General features: G+C 51.1%; 1 protein-coding gene across 3 annotated transcripts in view; it reads right to left on the bottom strand.

The window, feature by feature from the left end:
- Positions 1-298: 298 nt before the first annotated feature.
- TMEM266 (transmembrane protein 266) overlaps positions 299-26,447 on the bottom strand; it is a 113,136-nt gene continuing 86,987 nt past the window's right edge. For 2 of the 3 annotated variants that reach the window (XM_004758491.3, XM_004758493.3), the window contains 3 exons: positions 15,213-15,402; positions 2,957-3,019; positions 299-1,535 (listed from right to left, as the gene is read on the bottom strand). In XM_004758491.3, the coding sequence (XP_004758548.1) occupies positions 940-1,535; positions 2,957-3,019; positions 15,213-15,402 (849 nt within the window). In that variant the 3' untranslated portion in view covers positions 299-939. The remainder of the gene's footprint in view (positions 1,536-2,956; positions 3,020-15,212; positions 15,403-26,447) is intronic. The other variant, XM_004758494.3, reaches the window with a different exon arrangement.

The raw sequence follows: 26,447 nt of genomic DNA, 5'->3' as shown, positions 1-26,447 counted from the left end.
TCAGCAAGGAAGGCAGAATTCTGAGCTATTTCCTCGGAAAGATGAAGGGGTGGGGGGGAGATGAAGGGGGGTGAAGAGTTGGGGGGAGAGATCGGCGCAGTCGCCTGGCCAGGCAGTGTGAGAGCTTCCCGCCTGGGGTCCACGGGTCCTTCTTTGGAGAAACCTGGAAGCAGTGGGAGGGGGCTGGGGCCTCCCTGGGTGGCTCTTCATCAGGCCAGGCCAACCCAAACCCAGAAGAGTCATGCTGGCTTCTTACCTGGGCCAGCAATTGCAAAGGAACACCTCAGGCAACCAGATGTCTCAGTGCAGTTGGTTTTTATTATTAAAGCCAAGATTGGAAAACGGCTGTCCCCACCCGCTGTCACCCTCCCACCCCCCTCCAGGTTCATTCCCTTATGTCCTATGGAGGTGAAAACTAGATTTGTCTGGAAAAGACTCCGAAATGCTCATGCCAAATGAAAGAATGAGGGCGGACGAAAGAGGCTCAGATGGTGGTCTTTGTGATTGTGTCGGCTCCACCCAGGATTCTGGGAAAAGACGGCTTGGGGGTGGGGCTAAATAGCCCCTGCTCACAGTGCTGTTCCCAGGGGTCCAGGGTGGGAGCCAGGAACGAAGGCAACGGAAGAGGCGGGGCTGGTCCCTGCGCTCTACCCTGCTGAAGCTGGGCCACAGGCTGGTTTTGTAAAAATGGTTTAAAAAGACCCCAGCCAGGAGCACCACCCTCCCCTGAGCAGGGCCGGAGGAGATGCCAGCTCGAGGCTCTGAGGTCTGAGGCATGTGGCCCCCTGGCCTGGTGACACCTCCCCGGAGGCAGGCAGCACCCTGAGGGAGGCCAGGTGGGCTCCTGGGCCCAGCGTGTGGCCCCTGGCGGCCTCCGGGGCCCTAGGAGAGCATCCTGATCACTCTCTGCCCTCCTCCCACCCTGCCCACCGGGAGGCTCTAGGCTTCAGGGACCCTGTGCAACTTTGGCTCTTTGGATTCCAAAGATCTGAACTTCTCCTCCAGCGTGGGTGCAGCAGGCTGGAAGTGGATGACAGGCTTGATCTGAAAGACTGTGAAGCCCTCCTGATTCTTCTGGTTGAAAAGACTTACCCTGTGCTCCAGCTCAGGGCTGGTCTGGGCTGAGCCCGCAGGGCTGGGCCAGGTGACAGGGGCTGGGTCCAAGGCCCTCTGGGATGGGCAGGGGTCCTCGGACAGGGAGGACAGCAGGTCCTGGACCGTGGCCTCTGCCATCTGCTGCTGGGGTGGCGGCGGCAGTGGCCGAGGAGAGGGGCTGGGCTCTGAGGAGGGCTCCTCTCGGGCGGTGCTGCAGTCTGTGGAGGAGCCCAGTGTCTGGCTGCTGTTGCTCTGGGCCCGGGTGACGGAGCTGCGAGCGGAGCGGGAGGCGCTCTCGGACGTGGCACTGGCACAGGTGCCATTGCTGCTGAGCTTCAGGGGCACGTCGATGGAGAAGAGGTCGGAGGAGATATTGGGCTGGTGGATGTCTATGGCAGCTGTGGTGACGACACACACGGCGGGCTCTGGGACACCACTGTCTGCAACAAAGGAGGGGATGCTGGTCACATTTGGGCCTCTGCTACACCTCTGTAGGCCCTGCTGGGGGCGGCTCTGACCCAAATGGCAGGCAGGGAGTTTGCGCAAGCTCTACAGGGAGGGGGGGGTGGGGGGGGCAGGGAGGTCTGGCTCTGCCGTCCCATCTGCCTGTGTCTGCTGCCCTGCCCCAGGGAGGGTTATGCCCTGCCCTCCTCTTGCCACGTTCTCTGGACATGTGACACGTGCTGGCCAATGATCCGTGCGATTGATCAGCGGTGGCAATCGACACAGCCGTGCTCTGCCTGCAGTGAGCAGTGTTTTCGAACAGAGGGTAGCTGTTCCCCCCCCCCCCCAGGCGATGGAGGAAAGATGACAACCCGGGAGCAGCGTCCCTGGCTCATCTGCCAAGGACCTGTTTTGATTTAAACCACAGAGATGTTGGGATTATCTGCCACTGCAGCATAGCCTAGTTTATCCTAATTCAGAAAGCCTGAGGCACAGGATTAGAATCTGGGCTTCATGGTGGAGTCATAGTTTTAAAAGGGGCCCAAACGAGAGTGACATGATCAGAGCTGTGGCTTCAGCAGGTTGCATCACCCCTGTAGGATGCCTTGTAGGGTGAGGACAGACGACACTCCAGAAGGTTTTTAAGGAAGTACCAAGGGGCTGCATGACAGTGGGTGTAGTGGGGCAAGGTCTCTCCCCAAAGTGGTGGGGAGAGTGCACTGGGGGTCTGAGCTAGAGATGGTGGTCTCTGATATCAGCAGATTGGATGCAGCTTTGAAAGAGAAGGAGAGAAGAGCTCTTTCGGGATGACACTGTAGGCAAGAAAACAATCCACTGTATTATACATCACACAATGTAACACTCTAGCCTCAGAAGGGAGTATATGAGGGTTCATGGACTGTCAAAGACAAATTATGAGACTCAAGACATTGGCTAAGGAGAATGGGGTATTCTTGTAAAACTCAACCTTGCCCACAAATGAGAACCACTGAGACTTCTTTCCAGAGCACGAATGAAACAAATCAAGCAAGGACATACCCCATAACTGTTGCTTCTCAAGCCCAACTCTGCTGTTAACCTCACCCCATCGTCCTCATGCCATGAGGGGTGTGGGTTGAGAGGCACTGAGGTCTCTTAGATTTCTAGATTCCAGCCCCATTTCCACATGAGGGTCCCACATGCTGTCCTCATTAGTGATCACAGAGCACTCCTACCTTCACATCCATAGCCCCGGCACTGGACAGAGCTGGGAGCCAAAGCTACAGGTACTTGAACCTTAAACTCTGTCTGCAGTTATGGGCCCACGGGCACCAAGGGATGGGCACGCCAGGCCAAGCTATCCCCATTCTCAATGTTAGGGGCTGCGTGGGGCCACAGGGGTCTGGTGTGTGTAGAATGGTTCAGGACACAGACTCACCACTGCTGGGCCCGTTGTAGTATTGGCTGACGTAGCTGTTCATGTCATCTCTCACTGCGGCACCTTCACAGAGGAAGCAGAAAGGGCAGCGTGGCGGCATGCCGAGAGTCTGAGAGCAGGCTGTGGCCAGTTTGTGCCCCTCCCTCCAGACCCCCACCCCTATCCATCACCACGGAAGGAGGTCCTGGTCTTCCTGGAGCTCTCTGCAGCTTCCCAGTCCTCAGTGGGGGATCTGCCCCAGGGCTGGGCTGCACTGGGCATCAGCGACCCTGGTCCTCATGAAGTATCTAGCTTGACACAGGACAGAGGCAGGGCCTTTTCCTTCTCTGTCTTCATTTTCCCCATCTCTGAGATGAGGGATAAGGAAATAGTTGCCCAGGGCTTTTCCTGCCTGGATGGCCCAAGTCTCTGAGTCTACCCGGGGCTCTCAGGGTGTCTGGAAACACTGTCCTTGGTACAAAAGTCTCAAACCCTTGTTAGTGGCCCGACACAGCCAGCTGCAGGGGCCGATTCTTCACGATAGCCTGCTGGCTTGTCCGTCAGAGGACCCTGTCTCCCACACAGTACCGGGATGGCCTGGGGGCTGCGCTTCCCTCCCCCTCCCCCGACCTACACAGTTCCTAGCAAGCAGTGAGCGCTCAGTAATTCGTTATTGCATGAATAATGCGTGACAAGGTGTAAAGCCGTCCAAGGAGAGAACACAGGAACGAGAGTCTCAAGGAAATGTTGGTTCATCTTCTTGGTATTAGTAAAGAAGGAGTGGGAGAAAGAAGTGAGAAATTCCAAGTGGCCTGAGATTGGGAGGAAAAGCAAATGACCAGAGACCCCGAAAACCATCCCAAGGAGCTTGGCCTTTTCCCAAGGACAGTGAAGAATGACAGGAAAGTCTGAACATGGCCAGCTGTGACTCACTCCCAAGGTTGTGGGGAGAGTAGTTCAGAAGGTGCCAGACTTTATGCAGGAAGATCAGAAATGATGCCCAGGTGAGGATGACAGGTTCTGAGGTGGGGACGGGTGGTGATGCCTGATGAGACAGAGAGAAGGGATAAGGGTCAAGTGATAATTAGGAGGAACCTGGCAGGGTTTGGAGAGTGACAAAACGAGGACCCTTGACTCCACTGAGTCAACTTGTCAGACTGAGCTCAGGGCTTGCTCTTTAGCAACTGGTCTACCCTGAGTCCTAGCGTCCTGAAAGGGTACTAGAATCAGACCTAATTTCAAACCTCAGCCCCACCACATTTTAGCTAAATGGTCTTCTCTAAGCCTCTGTTCGCTTACCCATTAAGGAGGATAAAGAGGCTGACAAATGTCAGACTTCCCGAGTGGGCTCGGGCCCACAGCCTTCTGCGCCCTCAACACACAGGAGTGTAGTCCTTCCTTTCCTACAGAAGTCTGCGGGAGCCCACCCCCCTGGGCGATTCTCCCAGGAGTGGTGGTCTGCAAATGAATGGGCCAGATGCTTTCTGTGGCTGCCTTCCCTGGCACACCTGACATCCCTCCAAAAGCCAATCAGCACAGACCCTGGAAGGCTGCGTAGCGACAAATATAGACCTGGCTCTTAAAACCTTTTTTGCCCTCTTTTGATCTTAAAATGCCTTCAGTAAGAGATGTGGTTTGCATTAATGCCTGAGTTGAGGGAGGGACCTAGGCCTGGGTCCAGGATCAGGCAGCAATGCGCCCTCCAAATCACACAGCCATACAGTTCTCTGTGGCTCTTCATAATTCATGTGGTAAATGCTCTCTGTCCCTGCAGGTCACCCTGGGAAGTAGGTGGAGGCTGGTGTAGCTGCTCCTGGCAAGCAGTGAGAGGAGCTGGTGGCACCAGGTCTCTTGGGCCAGACAGGAGGTTCTAGTCACTTCCCTTGGGATTATCCTTCGGCCTTGGCTGAGGGGTCCTTGTATACATGGGCAGAACTATTAACTATCCACAGACACATGAGAACTCATCCCAAGGAAGTTACTCATAGAAGGTGGCCTGGGGTGAAGAAGAAAAACCCAGACCCCAGAAAACTGGACCGCTACATGCAAAAGAATGAAACTGGACCGCCTTATTACACCATACTCAAAAATAAACTCAAAATGGATGAGAGACCTAAATATGAGACCTGAAACCATAAATTCCTAGAAGAGAACACAGGCAGAAATCTCTCTGATGTCAGCTATAGCAATGTTTTTCTCAAAATGTCTCCTAAGGCAAGAAAAACAAAGGAAAAAATAAAATTACCGGGATTAGACCAAACTAAAAAGTGTTGGCACAGCAAGAGAAACCATCAACAGAATGAAAAGGCAAACTACTGAATAGGAGGAGATATTTGCAAATTATTTTTGATAAGGGCTAATATCCAAAATATATAAAAATTCATAGCCCACCACAGCAAAAAAACCACCCAAACACCATTAAAACATGGGCAGTGGACTTAAACAGATATTATTCCAAAGACACCCCGATGGCCAACAGACATATGAAAAGATGCTCAATGTCATTCATGATCAGGGAAACGTAAATCAAACAACAGGTGTTGGCAAGAATGTGGAGGAAAAGGAACCTTCATGCACTGCTGGTTGGGAATGCAAACCAGAGCAGCCACTGTGGAAAACAGTATGGAGGTTCTTCAAAAAGTGAAAAACAGAGCTACCTTACAATTTCACCACCTGATCCCAGAGAAAATGAAAACATTAACTGGAAAAGATACATGCACGCCTATGTTTAATGCAGCATTATTTACAATAGCCAAAATATGGGAGCAACCCGAGTATCCATCCGTAGATGAATGGATAAAGGTGTGGTACACAGAAATGTGCGCACGTGCGCGCGTGCTTGTGCGCGCGCGTACACACACACACATTGGAATATTGTTCACAAAAAAGGATGAGATCATGCTCTTTGAGGCAACATGGAGGGACCCAGAGGGTATCATGCTAGGTCAGAGAAAGACAAATGCCATATCACTTCACTTACAGGTGGAATCCAGAAAACAAAGGAATAAACAAACAAAAAGCAGCAACAGACCCATACATACAGAGAACTGGTAGCCGCCAGATGGGAGGAGCTGGGGGATAGGAAAACAGGCAAAGCAGGGTGGGAGCTGTGGGTTTCTGGTTATGGAATGAAGGGTACAGCACGGGGAATCCAGTCGATGATACTGTGTGTATGTGTGGTACTGTGTGGTATGGTGACAGATGGCAGCCACACTTGTGAGCACAGCGCAACGTACAAACTTGTAAAATCACTGTTGTACACCTGAAACTAATGCGACATTGTGAGTCAACTGCACTTCAATAAAAAAAAAAAATTATAAAAAGGGAAACCGCAAATCTTAATAAAAAAAAACAAAAACAAAATAAGCCAGATCCTAGTTCTTGTCCGTGTGTGCTGCTGCCATGAGAGCTTGAGCCGGCCGTATTCCCTTGTTGGGCCCCAGTTTCTTCCTCTGTACCACCAGGGGCTGGGGAGGCTCTCGAGGAGCAGATCCTAATGTGGCCTGGCTGGAGGGCTCACGATACTTCCGCCAGCTCCAAGAGGGGTGAGACCAGTGCGGGAGGGGACCAGAGGTCCCAGGCTGTGGCCCGCATACCTGGGCAGGCATCGCTCACTCCTCCTGCTGGGGGCTCTCTACCCCGGCCTGTGTACCTGGAAGGGAGCGCCCACCTCTCTGTTGAACAGCTGGGATAACCAGCTGTGGGCAGCTTCTTGTCGGTCTGTGCTCAGTAGGATCTCAGCGTGCCCCACCCCGCACGGGGTACCCAGGCCAGGACTCCTTGCCTCTGAGGCACACAATCAGGGCCTCCGCAGGGTGTCATGCCTTGGTCAAACAGCTCATCTTCATTTAATCAAGCCTTGCGGACAGTGGTCCTGCCTTCACAGGTCCCAGGGCTAAGACTCCTGCTCTTCACCATCTATGTGACAGACATTCTGATCCTTAAAAAGCCCTCCTGAGAGTCTCTTCTGGGAAACCACTGTCTGTTTCCCAGGAGGGAGCTAGCATTCACTGTGCCTTTCAAGCGCCACACCTTGGCTTTGGCACACACCACGCTTCTTTAATCCTCACCTCTGCCCTGCGAGGCCAGGGTGACTCAGGAGACCTGTCCTTCCCCAGATCTTCTGGCGAGATCACCCCCTCATGCAGCCCAGTGCCTTCCCTGTGCATACAGCGACCGCCCTACTCTGCGGACTCATGAGCCACCAGGGCTTTGGTGCGGTGGCAGGGCACACCAAGCCCTGACCACAGTTGGCTGTGTCACCCCCATGGAGGACTGGTATGTTCTGGAGCACTCTTAATCTTGGTTCAGTGCAGGGATCAAAGCTTCCTCCTAGCTCCGTGCTAACCAAGGATGACCCATCTTCATCCACGCCATTGAAAAAAACCAGCTAGGCCAGGCCCGATATCTCTCCTGAGCTCTTGGCTGATCTGGCCAACGAGACAACTTCTCCTGCAGGACCTGAAGCCACCTCTGACGCCTCATGTCTGCAACAGAGCTCAGTTTCTCCCTCCACCTCCTTCTGGTGAATGGTTTCCTTGCCCACCCAGGCTGGGACCCTGGTCATTACGCGGTGCTCTCTTTCTTTACCAACAGCCCAACTCCTACCAAGTCTGTGACTAGTCCAGGGACCCCTGATGCCTCTGCTGTGGTCCAGTGGTCCAACTGTAGGTCAGACCTCATGCATTCCCCTTTGGACTCTTGTCACGGCTGCGGGTTTAATGAATGGGATCACTAGCTCTGTGGATATGTATGACACTGAGCCCGGATCTCACCCAGGTGGCCACTGCACGTTTGTCCAGGCTGCATGTGCTCTCTCTGCTCCAAACCTGGACCCACACAGGGGCCTCAGAATGAGCTTAAAGACACATATCTGAGGGACACCTGGGTGGCTCAGATGTTTGAGTATCTGCCTTCGGGTCAGGTCATGATCGAGTCCTGCATCAGGCTCCCTGCTCAGAGGGGAGCTTCCTTCTCCCTTCTGCTTCTGCCTACTTGTGCTCTCTCTCTCTCTCTCTCTCTCTCTCGACAAATAAATGAATAAAATCTTAAAAAGAAGAAATCTGAAAGCAAGGCCTGCCCAGACTCTTCTAGCAATGCTGGCACTAGCCTTCCCCACTCTCTGCCTCAAGCAGGCTCTCTTCTCCAGAACAGACCAATTGGGCTGGGGTCATGTCCCCACCCATGGCAGGGGCTGAGAGCTTCTGAGGGCAGGGGCCTCATCTTACTTGGCATCTTCCTCGCACTCCCCACAGGGCTTGGCACACGGCAGCCTCCACTCGATAGTGCTGGTAGGACGGATGACCGTGTCTGGGTCAGAGGCCTGCAGGGTCTCCCGGCACCGTCCACCTCACCCTCTGTGAGGCCGTGTCATCCTACAACACACAGCCTTGTTCCCGGTCACTGGTACCTGCCTGGACACTAGTGACTGGTGGGGAAAGGAGGGGAAGCAAGTCCAGAGGCTTGTGACAAGGAATAGGACACCACTGAGCCTCCACAGGGGGTCTGCTCACCTTTCACCTAAGAATAATCCCCTGCTCCAGGGTTTGTCTTGACTCAGCCCCAAGGCACCCCAGGACCACAGAGGAGCCACCCCACACTGAGGATGGAGCTCAGGACATAGGCTCCCGGACAAACCCGCCGCCTTGTGGTCCCAGGCAGATCCCTAGGCACCCTGAGTCTCAGCTACCTCCCAAGTAAAATGCGGATGAAACACCTGGATGCTGGTGAGCTGTGAGGTTTACTGAGATAACGAACGTCAAGTCTAGCCTGGGGCTGTTCCTCACCCCTCTGAATCCTGGCCCACGGTGTTCCCAACCCACCCCAACGTCTTTTTTTTTTTTTTTTTTTAAGATTTTATTTATTTATTTGACAGGGATCACAAGCAGGCAGAGAGACAGAAGGGGAAGCAGGCTCCCTGCCGAGCAGAGAGCCTGATGTGGTGCTCGATCCCAGGACCCTGAGATCATGACCTGAGCCGAAGGCAGAGGCTTTAACCCACTGAGCCACCCAGGTGCCCCCAGACCCCAAAGTCTTGAGCCTTCTGTGGCGGCTGTTGCAGCTGCTCTTGGCTGCCTGGCGCCTTTCTTCCTGGGGTGAAAGCATTCTGCAAATGCATCCTGACTAATCCGCCCAAAGCCCTTGGAGTGCTGGTCATGGCAACGCTCATTATCTGTGTTTGCCCCTTGGGCGGAGCCCCAACCTGCCTGGCAAGGCAGAGGCTGAGAGAAAGGGTGTGAGTCAGCTGGGGCCCCTGGAGGGGGTGGGAGGAGCTGTGCTGTGGGGTGGGGTGCCAGGACCCCACATCCTGTGCAGACACAGCCCCCAATGCTCAGACGGAAGCCCTGATTCTTAGTTTGGGGTTTCTGCTTCCTAACTCCACTTTGCTGCCCATGCCTCAGCAGCCCTCACAGGAAGGCACCTGCTGTGTGCCATGCATGAGGGCTGTGTCTATGACCAAAAGCCCAATACTTCTTAGAGAAGATATGCTTCTGCTACTGTTCTTATTCTGGAAAAACTGGGGCTCAGAGACAGGACCAGCAGCATAATTGTGGGGTCCCTTGTTCAAAAAACAAGAAGGCCCAGAAATAAACCCATGCATATGTGGCCAATTAATTTATGACTTTATGACAAAGGAGCCAAGGATATATAATTGGGAAAGGACACTCTCTTCAATAATGGTGTTGAGAAAACTGGACCACTATGTTACATCACAACAAAAATTAACTCAAAAAGGATTAAAGACCTAAATGTGACACCTGAAACCCTAAAACTCCTGAAAGAAAACATAGGCAGTCGGCATCTTGACATCAGTCTTGGCAGTGGTTTTTTTGGATTTGACACCGAAAGCAAAGGCAATAAAAGTAAAAGTATACAAGAGGAAATACATCAAACTAAAAAGATTCTGCACAGCAAAGGAAACCGTCCACAAAACAAAAAGTCAACCTACTGAATGGCAGAAGATATTTGCAAGTCATATGATAAGGGGCTAATATCCATAATGTACAAAGAACTCTTACAGCTCAACAGCAAAAAGAACCAAACCCATTAAAAAGTGGATGGATCTGGATATTTTTCTCGAACAAGTCATCTAGATGGCCAACAGACACATGAAAAAATGCTCCACATCACTAATCACAGGGAAATGTAAATCAAAACCACAATGAGATATCACCTCACATTCGTCAGAATGGCTAAAATCAAAACCTTAAGAAACAACAAGTGCTGGCGAGGATATGGAGAAAAGGAACACTCGTGCACTGTTGGAGGAACGCAAACTGTTGCCACCACATGGAAAATGTATGGAGGTTCCTCAAAATATGAAAAAGAGAACTTCCATAGAATTCCACTTTGGCGGGTCGCCTGGGTAGTTCAGTGGATTAAGCTGCTGCCTTCGTCTCAGGTCATGATCTCAGGGACCTGGGATCGAGTCCCGCATCGGGCTCTCTGCTCAGCAGGGAGCCTGCTTCCTCCTTCCTCTCTCTCTGCCTGCCTCTCTGCCTACTTGTGAGCTCTCTCTGTCAAATAAATAAATAAAATCTTAAAAAAAAAAAAAAAAGAATTCCACTTTGGGGTATTTATCCAAAGTAAACAAAAACACGGACTTGAGAAGAGGCACCCCCACATTCATTACAGCATTTATCACAACAGCCAACAACGTGAGTGTCTAGTGGTGGGCAGATGAAGATGTGGTATATATGGACACACACAACACGCATGCACACACACACAACAGAATATTATTCAGCCACAAAAAAAGAAAGCAATCACAGCACTTGCAACATGGATGGCCCTGGAGGGCATTACACTAAGTGAAATAAGTCAAGCAGAGAAAGACAAATACTGTATGAGCTCACCTATGTGGAATCTAAAAACTAAACAAAAACAAGAAACTCGGAGCTCACAGACACAGAGAACACACTGGTAGTTTTAGAGGTGGGGGCTGGGTGAAATGGGTGAAGGGATTCAAAAGGTACAAATTTTGTTATGAAATAAATAAGCTTGGAGATATGATGTTGCATGGTGACTACAGTTAGTGGTGATGTATTGCATTTTTGAAAATTGCTAAGTGAGTAAATCTTAAAAGTTCTCATCAAGAGAAAAACACTTTGTGACTGTTTTGTAACATGTTAACTAGATTTATTAGGATCATTTTGCCATATAAATAAGTATGGGATCGTTACACAGTATACCTGAAAGTACTATGCTATATGTCAATTACACATTTAAAAAAAAAAAAAGCATTAAGAATTTCAGGAGGGTGACAGCAGAGCAGTGAACCAAGTTCAAGGCTGGGACACCCAGGGTCACCCAACCATGAAGCCAGTCCTACTCAGAGAGGTTAAGTCACTTGTTCAAGGCTGAGCTGAGATTCAAACCCAGCCTGAGTTTTCCACTCTCGTACCTTCCTCAGGATTGCTGTAGCCTACTCTGCCCTGACAGCTGCCTCACTACTTCATGCGAGGACCTCCTGGTCCAGCTCGACAGCTCTGGAGATCCTCTGGATCCTCAGGGTCCCCCAGTAGTATTCCACTTGTATATACACCCCATCTACTTCATCCATCCACCATTGGACACTCACGTGGTTGCCCTACATTGGCTATTATGACAGATGCTGAAATGAATGTGGGTGAGGGAACTTCTTAAGTTAGTACCTTTGTTTACTTTGGATAGTAATACCCCAAAGTAGAATTCTATGGAAGTTCTATTTTTAATTTTTTGAGGAACATGAGGAGGCCAGTGGTGGCAGAAACCCCAATTGGTCTCCACAGCACATGGGCCTCCCCCTCCTAGGGTCCACATCAGAGCCAGCTCTGCTTGGCAGAGGGGAAGCCCAGACCGGCTGGCCTGGGGCAACTCTGAGGGTTTCTGTGAGCGCCAGGGCAGCACAGAGGGACTCTGGGGTTTGCCGTGATATACAGTGCACCCTGTAGCACTCTCACCGGCGGGTGTAATTCATAAATTATGGGCTAGGTTCAAGACTAATAAATTTGGGAGGGAAGTATTAATGACCACACAGGGCCACCGGGAACTTGGCAGGCCCCAAAGCCTGGAACTTTGCAGCCTGGGTTTTAAAAATGATTTGTGCTAGAGCAAGTCTAAACAGAAGCTGGTCGGCGTTAGTCTGGGTCTGACCTGCTGACAACTGTTGAACCTCAGGAACCCCTCGGCACTCTGCCCGCCCTTTGGGGCTGCTCTCCCGCAGCACGGCCTCCTCCCCAAGCTCCTGTCACTTCTTGCTCAGTTCTGCAGGTTAATCCCCGGACTGCCTGTGCACGCTTGTGACATGGTGGACTTCAGAGCCCTCACTGGCCTGATGGTCATCAGAAGAAACAAATGCTGCCCTTTCTCCATCCCCAGAGTGGCCTGGAGCACCCCTAGCTTGCTGGCCATAATTCTAATGTCATGGAAATCCCTCCCTGGACATAGCTCCTGGTCAAAGAGAAATCAGCCGGGAGATGCCCTCTCTCCTGGGCCCACAGGAGGCTGTGAATCACCCTCACCACTTGCTGCCCTCCTCCCCCGCTTCTGCCCTCTGCCTCAGAGGTGTTGGCTTTGCTACTGATGGCTCTAGAGGTTGGCTGGGAGGTGGCCCAAGAGGCACACGGGGGAATGTATGGGGCAGGCGGCACAGACTGGGACTGGTGGAGGGCAGGTGTGCATCCAAAGAGGGGGCGGTGGGGGTCTCACAGGAGAGAGAAAGGAGGCCAGGGTGGGGGTCCAGGACTAGATGGGAGGGGCATCTGCAGCTGCTCCCAGAGGCACAGGTTTGGCATCTCTCTGGGAGGCCTGAGTGCCATGTTCAGACCCCCCCCCCAACCCGTTCTGACCCCCAAGAGGGTGAGCACAAACCAGTGACATCCTGGTTGGTGACATCAAATTGACCCTAAGTGGGCTTCAAGTGTGACCCAGCTTTCTCCAGTCTTACTCTGCCTCCTTCTTTTCCCACCTGGAAGCCACATCTAAGGGGTCTTGGTTCAGAACAGAAAAGCAAGAGTGGCCCCTTAGCACTCCACCCTGGTCTTGCAGCTCCCAAGAACTGCATTTTGTTCTGGATATCACTCCAAGAGGAACCAAAACAGTGGAATGTTCAAGGAGGGACAAAACAGCAAAAACCTGGGGAGATTCTCCCCTGAGGATAGGTGTAGAAATGTAGTGACAGTCCCTGGACGAGAAAACACTTAGCGGCCAGTCTCCAAAAGGATGCCCTAGTGTGACATTGTGTGTCAAATATACCTCAATAAAAGAATAAAATGAAAGAATGCCTCAGCCCACACCAATGAGTAAAAACTGCAGCCAAGTGGGAGAGGTAGGTACCTAGGGGCAAGACCTCAGCTCAGTCTGAGAATTACTTTTTTTTTTTTTTTTAAAGATTTTATTTATGAGAGAGAGAGAGTGTGTGTGCGTGAATGGCAGGGAGGGACAGAGGGAGAGGGAGAAGCAGACTCCCCGCTGAGCAGGAAGCCTGCTGGCTGTGGGGCTCGATTCCAGGACCCTGAAGCCAAAGGCAGACGCTTAGTGGATTGAGCCACCTAGGTGTGCCTGAAGACTACTTTCTAATAAGCAGAGCCATTTGAAGCTGAGTTGGTGTGGGCTTCCCTGGGAGGCTGGAGCACCTACTGTTAAAGGAAGGTAAACTGAGGCCAGTAAGAGTTTTAGATGGGATTAGTGTGTCGGCTGGACTCCAAGAAGTCTCTCCCAGTGCTCAAATTCTACAGTTTTGAGGTGTGAAGGTCTCTCAGAAGATCATAATAGCAATCACTCCACTCCACAAAAGTCATTCCCAGTGCCTTCTCCAGAGCTTCCTCACACCCATCAGCTTCCTCATGTTTCCTTAGAGGCAGTCAGAGCTGGAGCTGTGAGTCCACTTTACAGAAGGGAACACTAAACCTCAAGTCATAGAGTTGTGGAGTAGCAGAGTCTGGGGCTCCAGCCTCCCGCCTCCCAACTGCCCAGCCCTGCCTGGCTGTTTTGGCAAGGGGAACATGGCATGGGAAGGTGAAGGGGCCCTTGACCAAGCTCTGGTTTAGGGTCCCACAGCCTGGGTTCCAAGCTCAGCACCATCATTTCCAGTGTGTGACCCTGTGAAATTCTTTTGACCTTTTTGGGTCTGAGTTTCCTGCTCCACAGGAGACAAAGGAGGTGTGAGGATTCAACCAGCTCACACTGTGAAAACTTCCCTCGGATGGGTTTGATAAACTTTAGTACCTTTACCTTTAAAGGTGAATTATTCTGAATTATTAGGGGAGGTCAATAATTAAAAGAATTTCTTAGTAACGTGAAATAACCCCTTACCCATCATTTTAGTGGTAACATTTTCAGGTGCAAGTAAGGAAGGGAGGACTCAGACATGAACAGGAAATGTGCCTGATTGGGGGATGGTCTGTGTTGGGAGCACTCAGAATCCCTTTGGGGCCCTAAGGCGGGCACAGATCCTGCCTCCTGCCTGGCTCCCGATGCCACTGAGCTGAGGTAGATCCCTGGCCCGAGCCTGTGAGAACATAGCCTCCTGAAAGCCTGAGAAGACCCAAACCTGACCCATCTGCGTCCCCAAGTGCTGGTATTTTCACCCCATCACAAAACAATACCTGGCATTTGTGGGGCTTTTTGCAGCTCCGGAGGCCACGTGCACAGGCTTTCCTGAGCCTCCCAACAGCCCTGTGAGGAAAGCTCTGCATTGTTCGAATTTGTTAGCTAGCAAAACCAAGGCTCAGAGGATTAAGTCCCCGGTCTGAGGTGACACCGCCGGCCTTCTATTCAGTGTCCTGGGTCATGCCCCGTGCTCCCATTTCCATTAACATTACCCGCCATCCATCCATTCACTACCAGTGCCAAGACAGGTTTCTGGGCCGTACTGGCCGTGGCCCTAGGCCTGGACTTCCTCTCTGGGCCCTTGAGGGCTGCGCGGTCCAGTAAGGGTCTCAGGTCTCTGGCTTGAAGCCTAGCTCTGCCATTTATTGGTGATGCGCCTTTACGACTTTTATTTCATCCACAAATAGTCAAGTCATACTTCCTATTGGCTCGGAGGACCGGGGAAATAACGCATGCAAAGCACACCAGCGACCCACAGGCATGAAATGGGTACAAGTCACTAGGATCGTCTGGAGATTGGGTCGAGGTATCTTGGCTAAATGCTTGCTCCCAGGCTCAGAAAGGTTGTCTTGCACCCTCCACCCCGCCATCGGAGCCCCGCCCCAGTCTCCCCGAGACGCAGGCACTTCGGCACAGAGCCCTTGCTGGGGCCGGGCCGGACCGTGGGGGCCGTGGGCGGGCTCACCTGGCGAAGGCTGCAGCTCCTCCACGACGCTCTCGGCCGTCCTCTCCTCCGCCCACGTGCCGGCCTCCACCACCTTGTAGCGACTGCGCGGCTGGCTGAGCACGTGAGGGGCCTGCAGCGCCGCCTCGCGCTCCGCAGCCAGGTCCAGGTCCTGCTGCGCCAGGTGTGCCCGCAGCTGCCGGATCTCAAACTGCAAGAGGAGAGGAGCAGTGGGAGCGGGGGGGGGGGGGGGAGTGGGCGGGGGGGCGGCGGGCGGAGCTGGAGCCAGAGCCTGAGCCTGAGCCTAGGGGCCGGAAGGTGTGCGCGGAGCGTCTGCAGGGTGGGTGGGGTGGGCACTACAGGGCTCCAGTGACACCGATCTGGGTCGCAAGAGCCGTTTCTGGAGTCTTCTCCAAGTACTACAGCGTGTTACTGTGTCTCATTCCTGCAATACTGTACAGTGTCGCTGCATTGGGAAGACAAGGTGGCCATGAGAGGAAACACGGCCATGGTCTGTGGGAAGGGCGCTGAAGGAGGGATCGGAAAACCTGGATTGGAATCTTTTTCTGGTTCCTTGCCTAAATGTGTGACCCAGATGGTGCTTGTCAAAGCGAAAGCCATAGTCAGGGGTCTTAGACGGATGCTGAATGGAAGACCGCATGCCCCGGAACAAACAGCGCCAGCCTAACCAGCCTTGGGAGCCCACCCTGGCATCCTGTGCTCCCTGGGCTGTCTGTCCATTGGCCATTTGTCTTCCAGCAACACCCACTTCCCTCTCCTACGAGGTGTTCAGAAAGGACTGGGCTCCATTCCCCGCTCTGCAACTTTCTGGCCCTGTGGCCTCTGTTCCCTTGTCTGTATAGTAAGGGGTTCTCGCCCCCTAGATCTCTTTAAGGACATGAATGAATGCTATGTAAGGGCTGTGTAAAACACTGCACACATTTTGATTTTGGTTAATTTTGTTGTTGGGGAACCAAAGAGGTTCCCAGATGCTTCTTGGGTTTGTGGCTGAAATGGCTGTTTACACTCTGGGACCTTTCTGGGCCATCTGGGCCAAGACAGCTCCGGTCGGACATTGAAGGACCTGGCTGTGGGTTCAGCGGCCAGGAGAGCTTTCACTGCCACCTAGTGCTCCAAGCACACATTGCATCGCTGTGCATAACCTGCTGGTAAACCCGGAAGGCCTGAAACAGGTGTGTAGGAGCTTGCGTGCACATGCAGGGTGGTCCCAGGGAAGCCCAGTGACTGGGATCCCTACCTAGATTACCTACTTGCTCATGATAGTCAGCGTCTAGCCCTGACCCCTCCCTGTAAAGTTAGCTTCACACCTCCAACTCCTACCTGACAGCAACACAGAATTGGGAGATAGGAATCACAAACTCAACCTGGTAAGAATAGGAGTCTTCACTATATCCAAGAACTTGCTCCTCACGTGGTTTTATCTCATCTTAGCTGGAGCCAAAAATGTCATCACCTCCCTTGCTTCCTTGCTTTCCCTCCCCCACCATCCAGTCTGTCCCCGTGTCCGGCTCCACCTCCAAGTGCTACCCCAAGCCTGTCTACCCCCCTCCACCTCCACCACGTGGGCAACTGCAACTTCTACAGCCTTTTACCATCCCCAGTAGGAATCAGTGGGATTCTCACAAACCTAGATCAGATCATGTCACCCTCACGTTGTCTACAGACCTCAGTTGGGAGAAAACCCAACTCCTTACCCTTGACTTACAAAGCAGGTGCACCGTCTGGCCCTGCCCATTTCAGCCTGACCCCCATCCCCCCAAGGTAGCCATCCATGTACTTTGTCACACCAGCCTCTTGAATGTTCTGCATTATACTTATCACCTTCTGATATTTTAAAATCTATTTTAATATTTTTCTTTTGGTGTCAGTGAAATGCACAATTAAACCACTCACTAACATTAGGGTCGCCAGGCAGCAGACTGACATCAGGGCAACCTCCCAATGTCACTGTCCACATATTTTGTCTCCAGGATCACTCAGTTTTTCAGAAAACCCATCAGCCTCTGGCTGCCTCTGTGTTGGGAGCCGGGCAGGGGAATGGGGTAAAGGAACCCTCTATTACATGGAAGGATTTCCACTGAATCCTTGGTTTCAGCCCTGCGCCTCTCCCCAGGCTCTTTTCTAACCCAGGGCCCACCTGCAGAGCCCTCTGGTTCAGTTTCTCCAGAGAACAAACCTCTGTGATTCCTGTACAGTGGGGGAGATGTGGTTTCTTGGCTGTGTAGGATTGGGATGGCATCTAGGGGGCTCAAATGTTGTGTGTACAGGCATTTAGCCAACCCCTCTCCCTTTGGTCAGCTTCCGGTTTGTTCACCCCAACTCTCAGGGGTTTTGAGGGGAGAATTAGCCCATTTCCCTCACTATGCTCTTTCGTTATAATTTCTCCACTCTGGTAGATTGGTTACCCCTTTCTCATCCTCTGTCCATTTTCCTCAAATCCACTGAAATCTCTATCCTCTTGGTTGTTATGAATAGGCCTTTCAGGGACACTTTCTTAATTCTTATGTGTTTATAGTTTTTAAATTATCATTTTAGTGGAGTTTGGGAAAGAAGATCAGATAAATATGTGTGGTCATTCTACCATTTTCTATAAGGACTGCCTATTGGTTTTCCCTCTCTTACTTCAGTGATAGTACACAGGTTAAAAACAAACAAACAAACCCTGATGAGTAGTTCATACTAACCTCTGTGGTGTAGATACCCCTCCAAGACCAACTGCAAACTACCAACACAATGTCATGGAGAGCTGGGAAGAAGTGTACTTAACTGGCCCCCAGGAGTGAGAGCTCCAGCCCATGACCGCAGCCCTTCACCCCTTAATAAAATATAGTCTCTGCAAGAGCAGGGGTATTGTCTGTTTTGTTGCCTGGTAGAGAGAAGGCACTCAATAAATATTGTTAGATAAATGAATGCATGAACTAATTAGCTTTTCTCAATTCTGTGGTTTCAGACGGAGCCCCAATCCTAGCCCAAAGATGAGACAAAGTCTGAGCCCTGACCCTGCTCGCACACTAAACTCTGACCATGGTCACAAACTGAGCTCCAACCATAGTTATGCTGTGAACCCTACACCTGCTCACACACTGAGTCCCAGGCCTGATCCCATACTGAGCCCTAACACTGCTCTTAGTCTAGGCTCTGACTCTAGACTTCAAGAACCCAGTACTCGAATGGGTCTATTATTTGCAGAGGCTGAGAAAGTGAGGCTGGCTTTCTGTGGGGTGGCCTTCTGACCATGGGGAGAGAGGTCAAACCACCCCTCTGGCAGCAGGTTCTCAGAGGTCCCATAGGGCTGATGAGGCAACCCTCCTGAGCTCCACGGGGGCTAGAAGCCCCTCTTACCCAGGCTGATCTGAACTTCCCATGGGCATACATAGCCCACTTTCTCCAAGGCTGCTCATCAGGGCCAGGAGGCTAATGGCCTCCTAGGCCACTCTGAGCAGATGCATTATTGATAACTTGTAATTGATCCAGAGCTGCCCGTTAGTGTCCCACTGGAATTTAGGCCAGACAGCCAGAGGCCAGGGCTTGCCCAGCCCCAAGCCCATATGTAGAGACATAGGCACATACATTAAAACAAGGTTTAGGCTAGAGATATGAACCCCAAGTGTATGGAATTCTCCTAGGCAGGCAGGCATGCATTCATTCACTCATTCAGGTAAAGCATGGTGAGGGCTATGTTAAAACTCTATTATGTGGTTTGCAATGGAAATGCCTCTCCCAGCTTGGAAGTGAGTCTTCAGTGGCCCCAAGTGAGGGGGGCCATGTGTGCTGCACTGCAGTAAATCTCCCACACCAGTCCTAGGGGCTGACCCTGGGTGGCATTTGTTGCAGGGAAGGCCTGGTGTGTCTGCAAGACAGAGGACTGGGAGGTGAGAGAGGCTGGGGAGATCAGCAGGGTCCACTCCAGGCACAGCCCGTTAGCCACAGTAAGATGTGATAAGATGTTAGCCTTTTTAAAAAAAAAGCGACAAGAAGCCTCTAAAATCTTTTGAAGAGAAGGCATAGTGCTGGAGGAAGTGGTGTGCTGATTGAAATGAGCACTTTGGAAGGCCCATGCTGGTAGCAGAGCAGAGAAGGACTGGACGGAGATGAGCCAGGTTGGAAGTAGGACCAACAGTTGAGATGCTACGTCTGCAGCCCAGGCTTGATGACCAGAATTTGGACTGGGTTGGAGACAGTGGAGACAGGAGGTGAGGAAATTATTTGGGAGGTCAAAGTGTCAGCATGGGCGTGCACTGGAACGGGTGAAGGAGAGGGATGTAATTTTACAAGCTTCAGAGGGTGTGGTGGCTGGATGCTCTCAGCCCTTGGCCAAGGAGGAAGGACAGACGCTTTACAGGGAAACTGCAGATAGCTCTCTGGCTCTCAGCTCAGCCCAGCTCAGTTCCAGGGGACTGGCAGGGCCCTGAGACCCTTAGAGCCTGGCTGCTGCTTTCCCTATACTGAACAAGGCTATGTGTGCTTCCCTAGCTGACCAAAAGCCTGTCAGGGGTCCTAGGATATCAGGACCTAATTAGTCAGTGGGTAAACTGGGGCTCCAGGTGGGAAGGAGTCTCTGTCCTGGGAGACAGGGTAAGGGAAAAGCTAAGACTACAGGATGCATCAGAAGCAAAGCCAGGCCCAGACCCCAGGCCTCTGACCTCTAGCTTCACAGACTTTGTATCAAGGTGAAGCCTTAGGGACCAGATGAAAGAGACTGAGCTCAAGCGGTACACAGAGGGCTTCAAGGCTACAGGGGCTAGGAAAGAGCAGGAGGCTCCCAAGTGGGGAGAAAGTAAGGGCTGGAGGAGGCAGGAGCCTGAGTTCTCAGCCCATTGCGCTCCCTCACCCTGACTTGTGGTGAATCTCTTCCTTTTTGGGCCTCGGTTTTACTGTGTTTTCAATAAGGCAAATAGACTAGCTGAGCTCTTGAGTCTATGACAAGGACCATGCTGGCTCTGGGACCCCAGCTGGGAGGGAATAAAGCACAAGGGACAGGTAGCTCCTGTCTTGAGGGCCACCCCAGCTCCCTGATGAAATGCCCCACTCCCAGAGGGCCGACTCTTTACAGAAAGATAACATAATCCAGAATCCCTAAAGCACATTATCAAAAATGTGTAGCACACAGTAAAAATTACTATTCATGCAAACAAGCAAAAAAGAGAATTGATTATAAAAACATAGAGCAGTTCAGCACAAAAAGAATTGATTATAAAAACATAGAGCAGACACCTGGGTGGCTCAGTCGGTTAAGCCGCTGCCTTCTGCTCAGGTCATGATCTCAGGGTCCTGGGATTCAGTCCTGTATTGGGCTCCTTGCTCAGCAGGGAGCCTGCTTCTTACTCCTGCTTCTTACTCCTGCCTGCCACTCTGCCTGCTTGTGCGCATGCTCTTTCTCTCTCTGACAAAAACAACAACAACAACAACAACAATAACAAAAACATAGAGCAGTTCAGAGGCTGCTTAGAATTTCCACTGAAGATGACTTAGGTCTATTTGAGTTAGCAGATAAGGACTTCAAAATTACTGTGATTAATATGTTAAAGTGGGGGAAAGATGAGCAGAATGGATGTAGCATTTCAGCAGAGAAACAGAACCTGTAAGAGGAATCCAGTGGAGCTCCTAGGACCTCAACACGCAATGTCTGAGATTGGGTTTTCCACTGTGTAGGTTTAGCAGCAGACTGGACATGGTAGAAGGTAAGACTGTTGAACTTGAGGATAGGTCTATAGAAAAATATTGAAACTTATGGCCAGAAAAGAAGAAAAAAAAAAGGGAGAGTGAGTGAACAGAAGAGGGTGTAAGATGGAAGGCAGGCTCCTAGCGCCGAACATGCAACCAGAGCTCCAGGGGGAGGATGGAAGGCTGAGACAGAAGCAATCGGTCAAGAAATCGTGGCCAGGAACTTTCCAAATCTAATGAAAAATATCAATCCACAAATTCAAGAAACACAGAATCCTAAGCAGGATAAACACAAAAACCCCACCCCTGGACACGCTGCAGTCAAACTGCTGAAAACAGGTAAGAAGGAACACCCAGGCTCTCAGGGCTTGCCTGGGCCTCCAGGGCTGAAGACACATGGGGAATTCAAGACCAACCTGAGACCCAGGAAGAATGAAAGTGCAATCACAGCCCTTCTTAATGTGCATCATTAGCTAAGTATTTCTATCAGATAACCGGACCAGATCCGCCAGGATCCACAGGGAAGCCCTCACTGTGCATTACAGAGCAGTCAGGCCCCTTCCATTGGGGCTGGGCTTTTAGTGGCTACCCAGGTGGGGCCAGACCCCTGGGGCGGCAGGGCCGGCACACCCAGTCCATCTCTGCCTTTAATGGTCTGGTTTGTGGAGTACACTTGACACGGCCTTGGCCTGATCAATGCACACTCCGGCCAGAAGCTGGACGGTATCTAATGCAACAGCAATAATTTTCTTCCATCCAAATAGTGCTGTCTGCACAGAATGCCCTGCCTTCAAACCTATCTGCCATTGGGATGGCATCCAATGTTTATTTCCATTAGTTTTGCCATTGTTGGTAACAATAAAAATCAGGAGACAGTTGCAAACTAATGATTTAGGAGCGGGGGAAGCTGAATTCGACCTTGGCCCCTTTCCATCCTTTGTGAAGATGACTGGTAGTTGGCCATAAATTTAAATTATGGCAAAAGGATAACATAAGTTATTCCTCTGATGGCTAATTTTATCAGCTAAATAGGCCTGTCATTAAAGCTATCTGCTGTTTTACAAATCACTTCCCATGCTTAAACACACACACACACACACACACACACGCACACACACACACACACACTTCCCTTCCCACAGTGGAATCTTGAATAATCCAGGTAACAAAGACAATTGTGCTGAGCTGGGGACTTGTGGCCTCTCCAGGAAAAAAGAGGGGACTCTCTGGAATGAGCTATCAAGCACCACCCCCAGAACCAGGATGGGACCACTTTTTTACGATTTCCAATCTCTTGATGGCCACAGAGGCCCTGCTCTGAGTTGGCTGCCCAGCCTCAAAGGTGAGAATTTGTGCAGCCATTGGCCTTCTGTCAGGTGTGCTGAGTACCAGGGAGCTGTGGGTGCAGAGCAAGGCCCCCAGGTCACCTCTCACGACCTAACAAGTGGACTATAACCCCCTGCCATGAGGGTATAGTGGATGGAGGGAAAGGTGTGTGGCGGGGAAGGAGGAGGGGGAGGAGCAGGACACCACCCCTCCTACCATTGCCTACCACCACCAGAAATGCCTGTTGCTTGAGGTCAAGATTATTATCCTGTTTCTTCTAGAAAAAGGCCAGGGAGACTTGCACCACCCAGGGAGGATTACTAAATGTGACTGTGTCCATGGGACTAGGGAGAGGGGCAGAGAATGTCATGAGCCCATGGGCGTCATTTCAGGTGACTGTTTTCTTCTTGGGCACATAGACCACTTCGGTCAGCCTCTGGTGCCTCAAGTGTGCCTGTGTGACTGAGTTCCACTGACAAAAGGGGGGCAGAAGCCTGACTAACTGCATAACTCTCTACTTCTCCCCCATTGAAGGGAGAAAGCCCCAAGGACTTAGCAGCAGCAGTTAGAAAATGACCGGCTCCTGGAGGCCAGAGTGACGGGGGACTGGGGAGCCATCACCAGCTGTCCATGGCAACTGCACTGGGCTGTGATGTGAATGACAAACTCCTCTTGTGTTAGGCCACTGTGATGTCTGGATTTGTCTGAAGTAGCAGCTTATGTCACTCCTGCCAGTGACTTGTCCAGACACCCTGTTTCTGGTGGAAGCAGGCAGACGGACCTGATGCTGAGTTCCATCCCCCCGCCCTCCACCACAAGGCGACCCTGGGCGAGCAACGGCCTCTCTTAGCTGTTGTCTTTCCATTTACAAAGGGGTTAATCAGACCTAGCCTATGCACTCTGACTGTAAGGTCAAAGGAAGCTAAAATACACGGGGGTGCATTTGTAAGTGGTCCCAATTATATGAGTGATTATTTTACTCTCTTTCCTTTTTTTTTTTTTTAATATTTACTGAAAGACTCCAGTAGACCAGACTTTATATATGATACTTGAATTAGTCTGATCCTTAGAGCATCCTCATGACATAAGCCTTGTTTCCTCCATTTTTTCCAACAGGGAAACTGAGGCCCAGGGATTAAAGGGGAGATTAGCCGCTGGCAGAGCAGAGGTCAGAATCTTGCTTGTTGGCCCCTTGTCTAAGCAGACTCCCTCCACCCCTCCGGGCTGCCCCCACAGAGGACTCCTCATCCAGGGACTGATGCTGGCCCAAGGCCCAAGGCTGTCCTAAGGGGTTCACAGAGCTCCATGCGTCTCCTTGCAGGCTGGGTCTCAAGTCACCCTCGATACCTGGGTTTTTGCGAATGGTCTCAGGGTGGATGGTCCTGAGGAAAGAGAAATGAACTTTCTTCCATCCTTCCCACAGGACCCAGCAGAGAAGAGAAATACATTTTGACAGTGAGCCAGGCTGGATCCTATTAACTCTAGGCCAAAGGCAAAGCTTACGGGGCAAAGAGCAGGTACAACGAGGACTTCAGAATATGCCTCAGAATTAGAGCTAGATCCTGCACACAGCTGTACATAAACCCTCAGAAGCGGTTTCTTAAGATGAGCTGGAAGAATATATCATTGCAGTGACTTAACTATTGCACCTCAAACAGTCTTAATCTCGGAAGCGGCCAGTACATGGAGACAAAGAACTCACACCATCTCTCCGAAGGACAGTAACTAGCATCCCACCTCTGGAGCTCACCTGTGTACCGGCAAGACTAACTCCGAAGAAAATCTGGCCAAGATCCAGACAGAGAGCAAAATACAAGGGAAAGGGGAGGAACTTTCCACAGAGGATCTGAGGCTCTCTGCTCCCGTCACAGAAGGGAGCAATCTGGAAGCAGGCCGCCAAAGGCCAGCCAAGGCTTCGGAAAAGTAAGACTGCCTAACATTAGAGTCTCCTCCTTTTTGCTGGCCCCAGATTTCCAGGAGGAATCTAAGGATGAGGTGAGCCTAGCAGGCAGAAGAGATCATGGACATGAGGGAAACAGCGTGTCCTGTCTCCCTGTGAAGACCAGAGGCCAGTGTGATTCTAGACGCAGGGGGAGCACTGCAGTGAGGGGGTAAGAGACCCTGTTTCCATCCTCATCTCCTAATCGCTGTGTGATGTTGGGCACACTTCTCCCCTTCTCTGGGCCTCAGAGCGCCCCCGTGTGCCGAATCTAGAATTGTGTCAGATGCCCTCTAAGGACACTTTCATTTATAACATAAGGTGGTCCGGGGGCACAATGGGTGTGCCTGTGGTAAGAAGGGAGCTGCCACGTGGCACAGAAGATCAAATGTACAAGATATTCATGCAAGAAACCAGCAAACTATGTCACCCAAGAGTCTTTACAGGGTCACAGCGACAAGCAATTTAAGCCTTCTAAAAAAGCCAAGATGAATAAAACAGAGTAACTTTACAGAGCAGAGATCAGACAACGTCAGACGGTGAGAAGTCATGTTGACAGCAGGTTCCCTCGAACCTGTGATGTGATGTGACGATCTTCCTCCCCTAAAACCCATTACTCCAGTCTAATCATGAGAAAAACATCAGACAAATCCCCATCATGGGGCATCCTACACAATACCTGAACGGTACTCCAAATGGTCAGTCATCAAAAACAAAGAAAGTCAGAGGAACTTTTATAGCCAGGAGGAGCCCAAAGAGATGTGATAACCACATCTAATGCGGCGTTCTGAATGGGATCCTGGAACAGGTCAAGGACATTAGCTAGAAACTACAGAAATCGGAACAGTGTATGGACTTTAATAATAACACACCAATATCAAGTCCTTAGTTGTAACAAATGCATGATACTGATAGGAGATGTTATGTTAACAGGGAAATTGGGTATGGGGGACATGGGAACTCTGTACCATCCTCACAACTCTTCTATAAATCTAAAACCATTCCAAAATATAAAGTTTATTTTAAAAAGAGCTAAGATGAATAATGTCTTGGGAAATATATACACAGATACACCCCAGGAAGAGAGTGGGATGAATACAATTGGCTGTTTCATTTAATCTGAGATCCTGAACATTTCATGGGAACTTTGGTAAATTTCAGCGTTTTAAGTAGCACCTATGAATCTGATGTGGAAACTGCTTTATTAAACTGAGAATTCCAGCAGGAAGAGAGAGCGCAAGAGTTTTTGACAAAGAGGGGGTTTGGGGGTGGGCAGGGAGATGGATACAGTGGGAGAGTCTGGAAATACCACCAAGATGGCTGAGTGCCGCTACATCTGTCCCTGTCCGAGAGCTGCGCTCAGGCTGTGGTTTAAAGGCATCCTGGGGCATCATCTGGCCAATGTCTTCACCGAGCACCGAAAAGTGACATGGGTAGAAAAACGACATAGAACGCGACCCTAAGCAAGGTGGGCTGGGAAAGAACAGTGTTCCATTAGGACAGCTGGGTCTATTCCTGGCTCTCACAGCCCTCGACTAGCTGTGAGCTCTCAGGCGAGTCACCCACACCTCAGTCGTCTTATCCATAAAATAAATGGATGTACCTGGGGGAGAAGGGGTGGGCTGGCAGTCACTATTCGTCATGGGTCAGGTTTCAGGCTACACCATGTCACAACCATCCTTCATGGAATTTGTCACTATTCCTCTTTTTCAGATTAGGAAAACCAAGGGCCACACAGGTCCCATCAGTGACCAAAGCCACAAGGCCCATCAGTGGGCCTTGCAAGCTGGCTTTGCACTCAGGTCTGCCCCTAAAGTCTATTCTCAACCATTCTGGGCGCTCTTCTCTCAAAGTGTCTGGCCGTCCTGGAGGTGTCGTGAGCCAGCACTCTCATTTCTTTAAGGCTGTTTGTAACCCAGTCAAATCTCAAACCTGGTCCTGAAGAGACCTGGGAATGAGGTGTCCATGTGCCTACCCCATGGAGAGGGCAGTGCTCAGCTTTGGGACAGCAGCAGCCCTGGTTTCTCTGCTCTTATTGGGCTCCTCCCGCCTTCCCTGTGAGCCACTGGGATTCCAGCCCAGCTGGCCCTTTTTGCTGCCTCAACTAAGATGACAGGCTTCAGGTGTTTTTTAAATTAAAATGGTTTGTTTCTGCTCATTTCTTTTCCAGATGTCATTACCTAGAGGAAATCTGTCTTTATTTATTAGCTCCTTCCTGTGCAGAATCCAAGGGAGTCTCCCCTTGGCCGGGACCCCAGGGAGGAGGCCACATGTGGGGTCTCTGTGGGCTGAGGACGGGGGTCCTA

Source organism: Mustela putorius, unplaced genomic scaffold (genome assembly GCF_011764305.1).
Source record: "Mustela putorius furo isolate JIRA1106 unplaced genomic scaffold, ASM1176430v1.1 tig00003972_pilon_pilon_pilon, whole genome shotgun sequence".
Taxonomy (NCBI): domain Eukaryota; kingdom Metazoa; phylum Chordata; class Mammalia; order Carnivora; family Mustelidae; genus Mustela; species Mustela putorius.
This window is presented reverse-complemented; position numbering and strand designations above follow the sequence as displayed.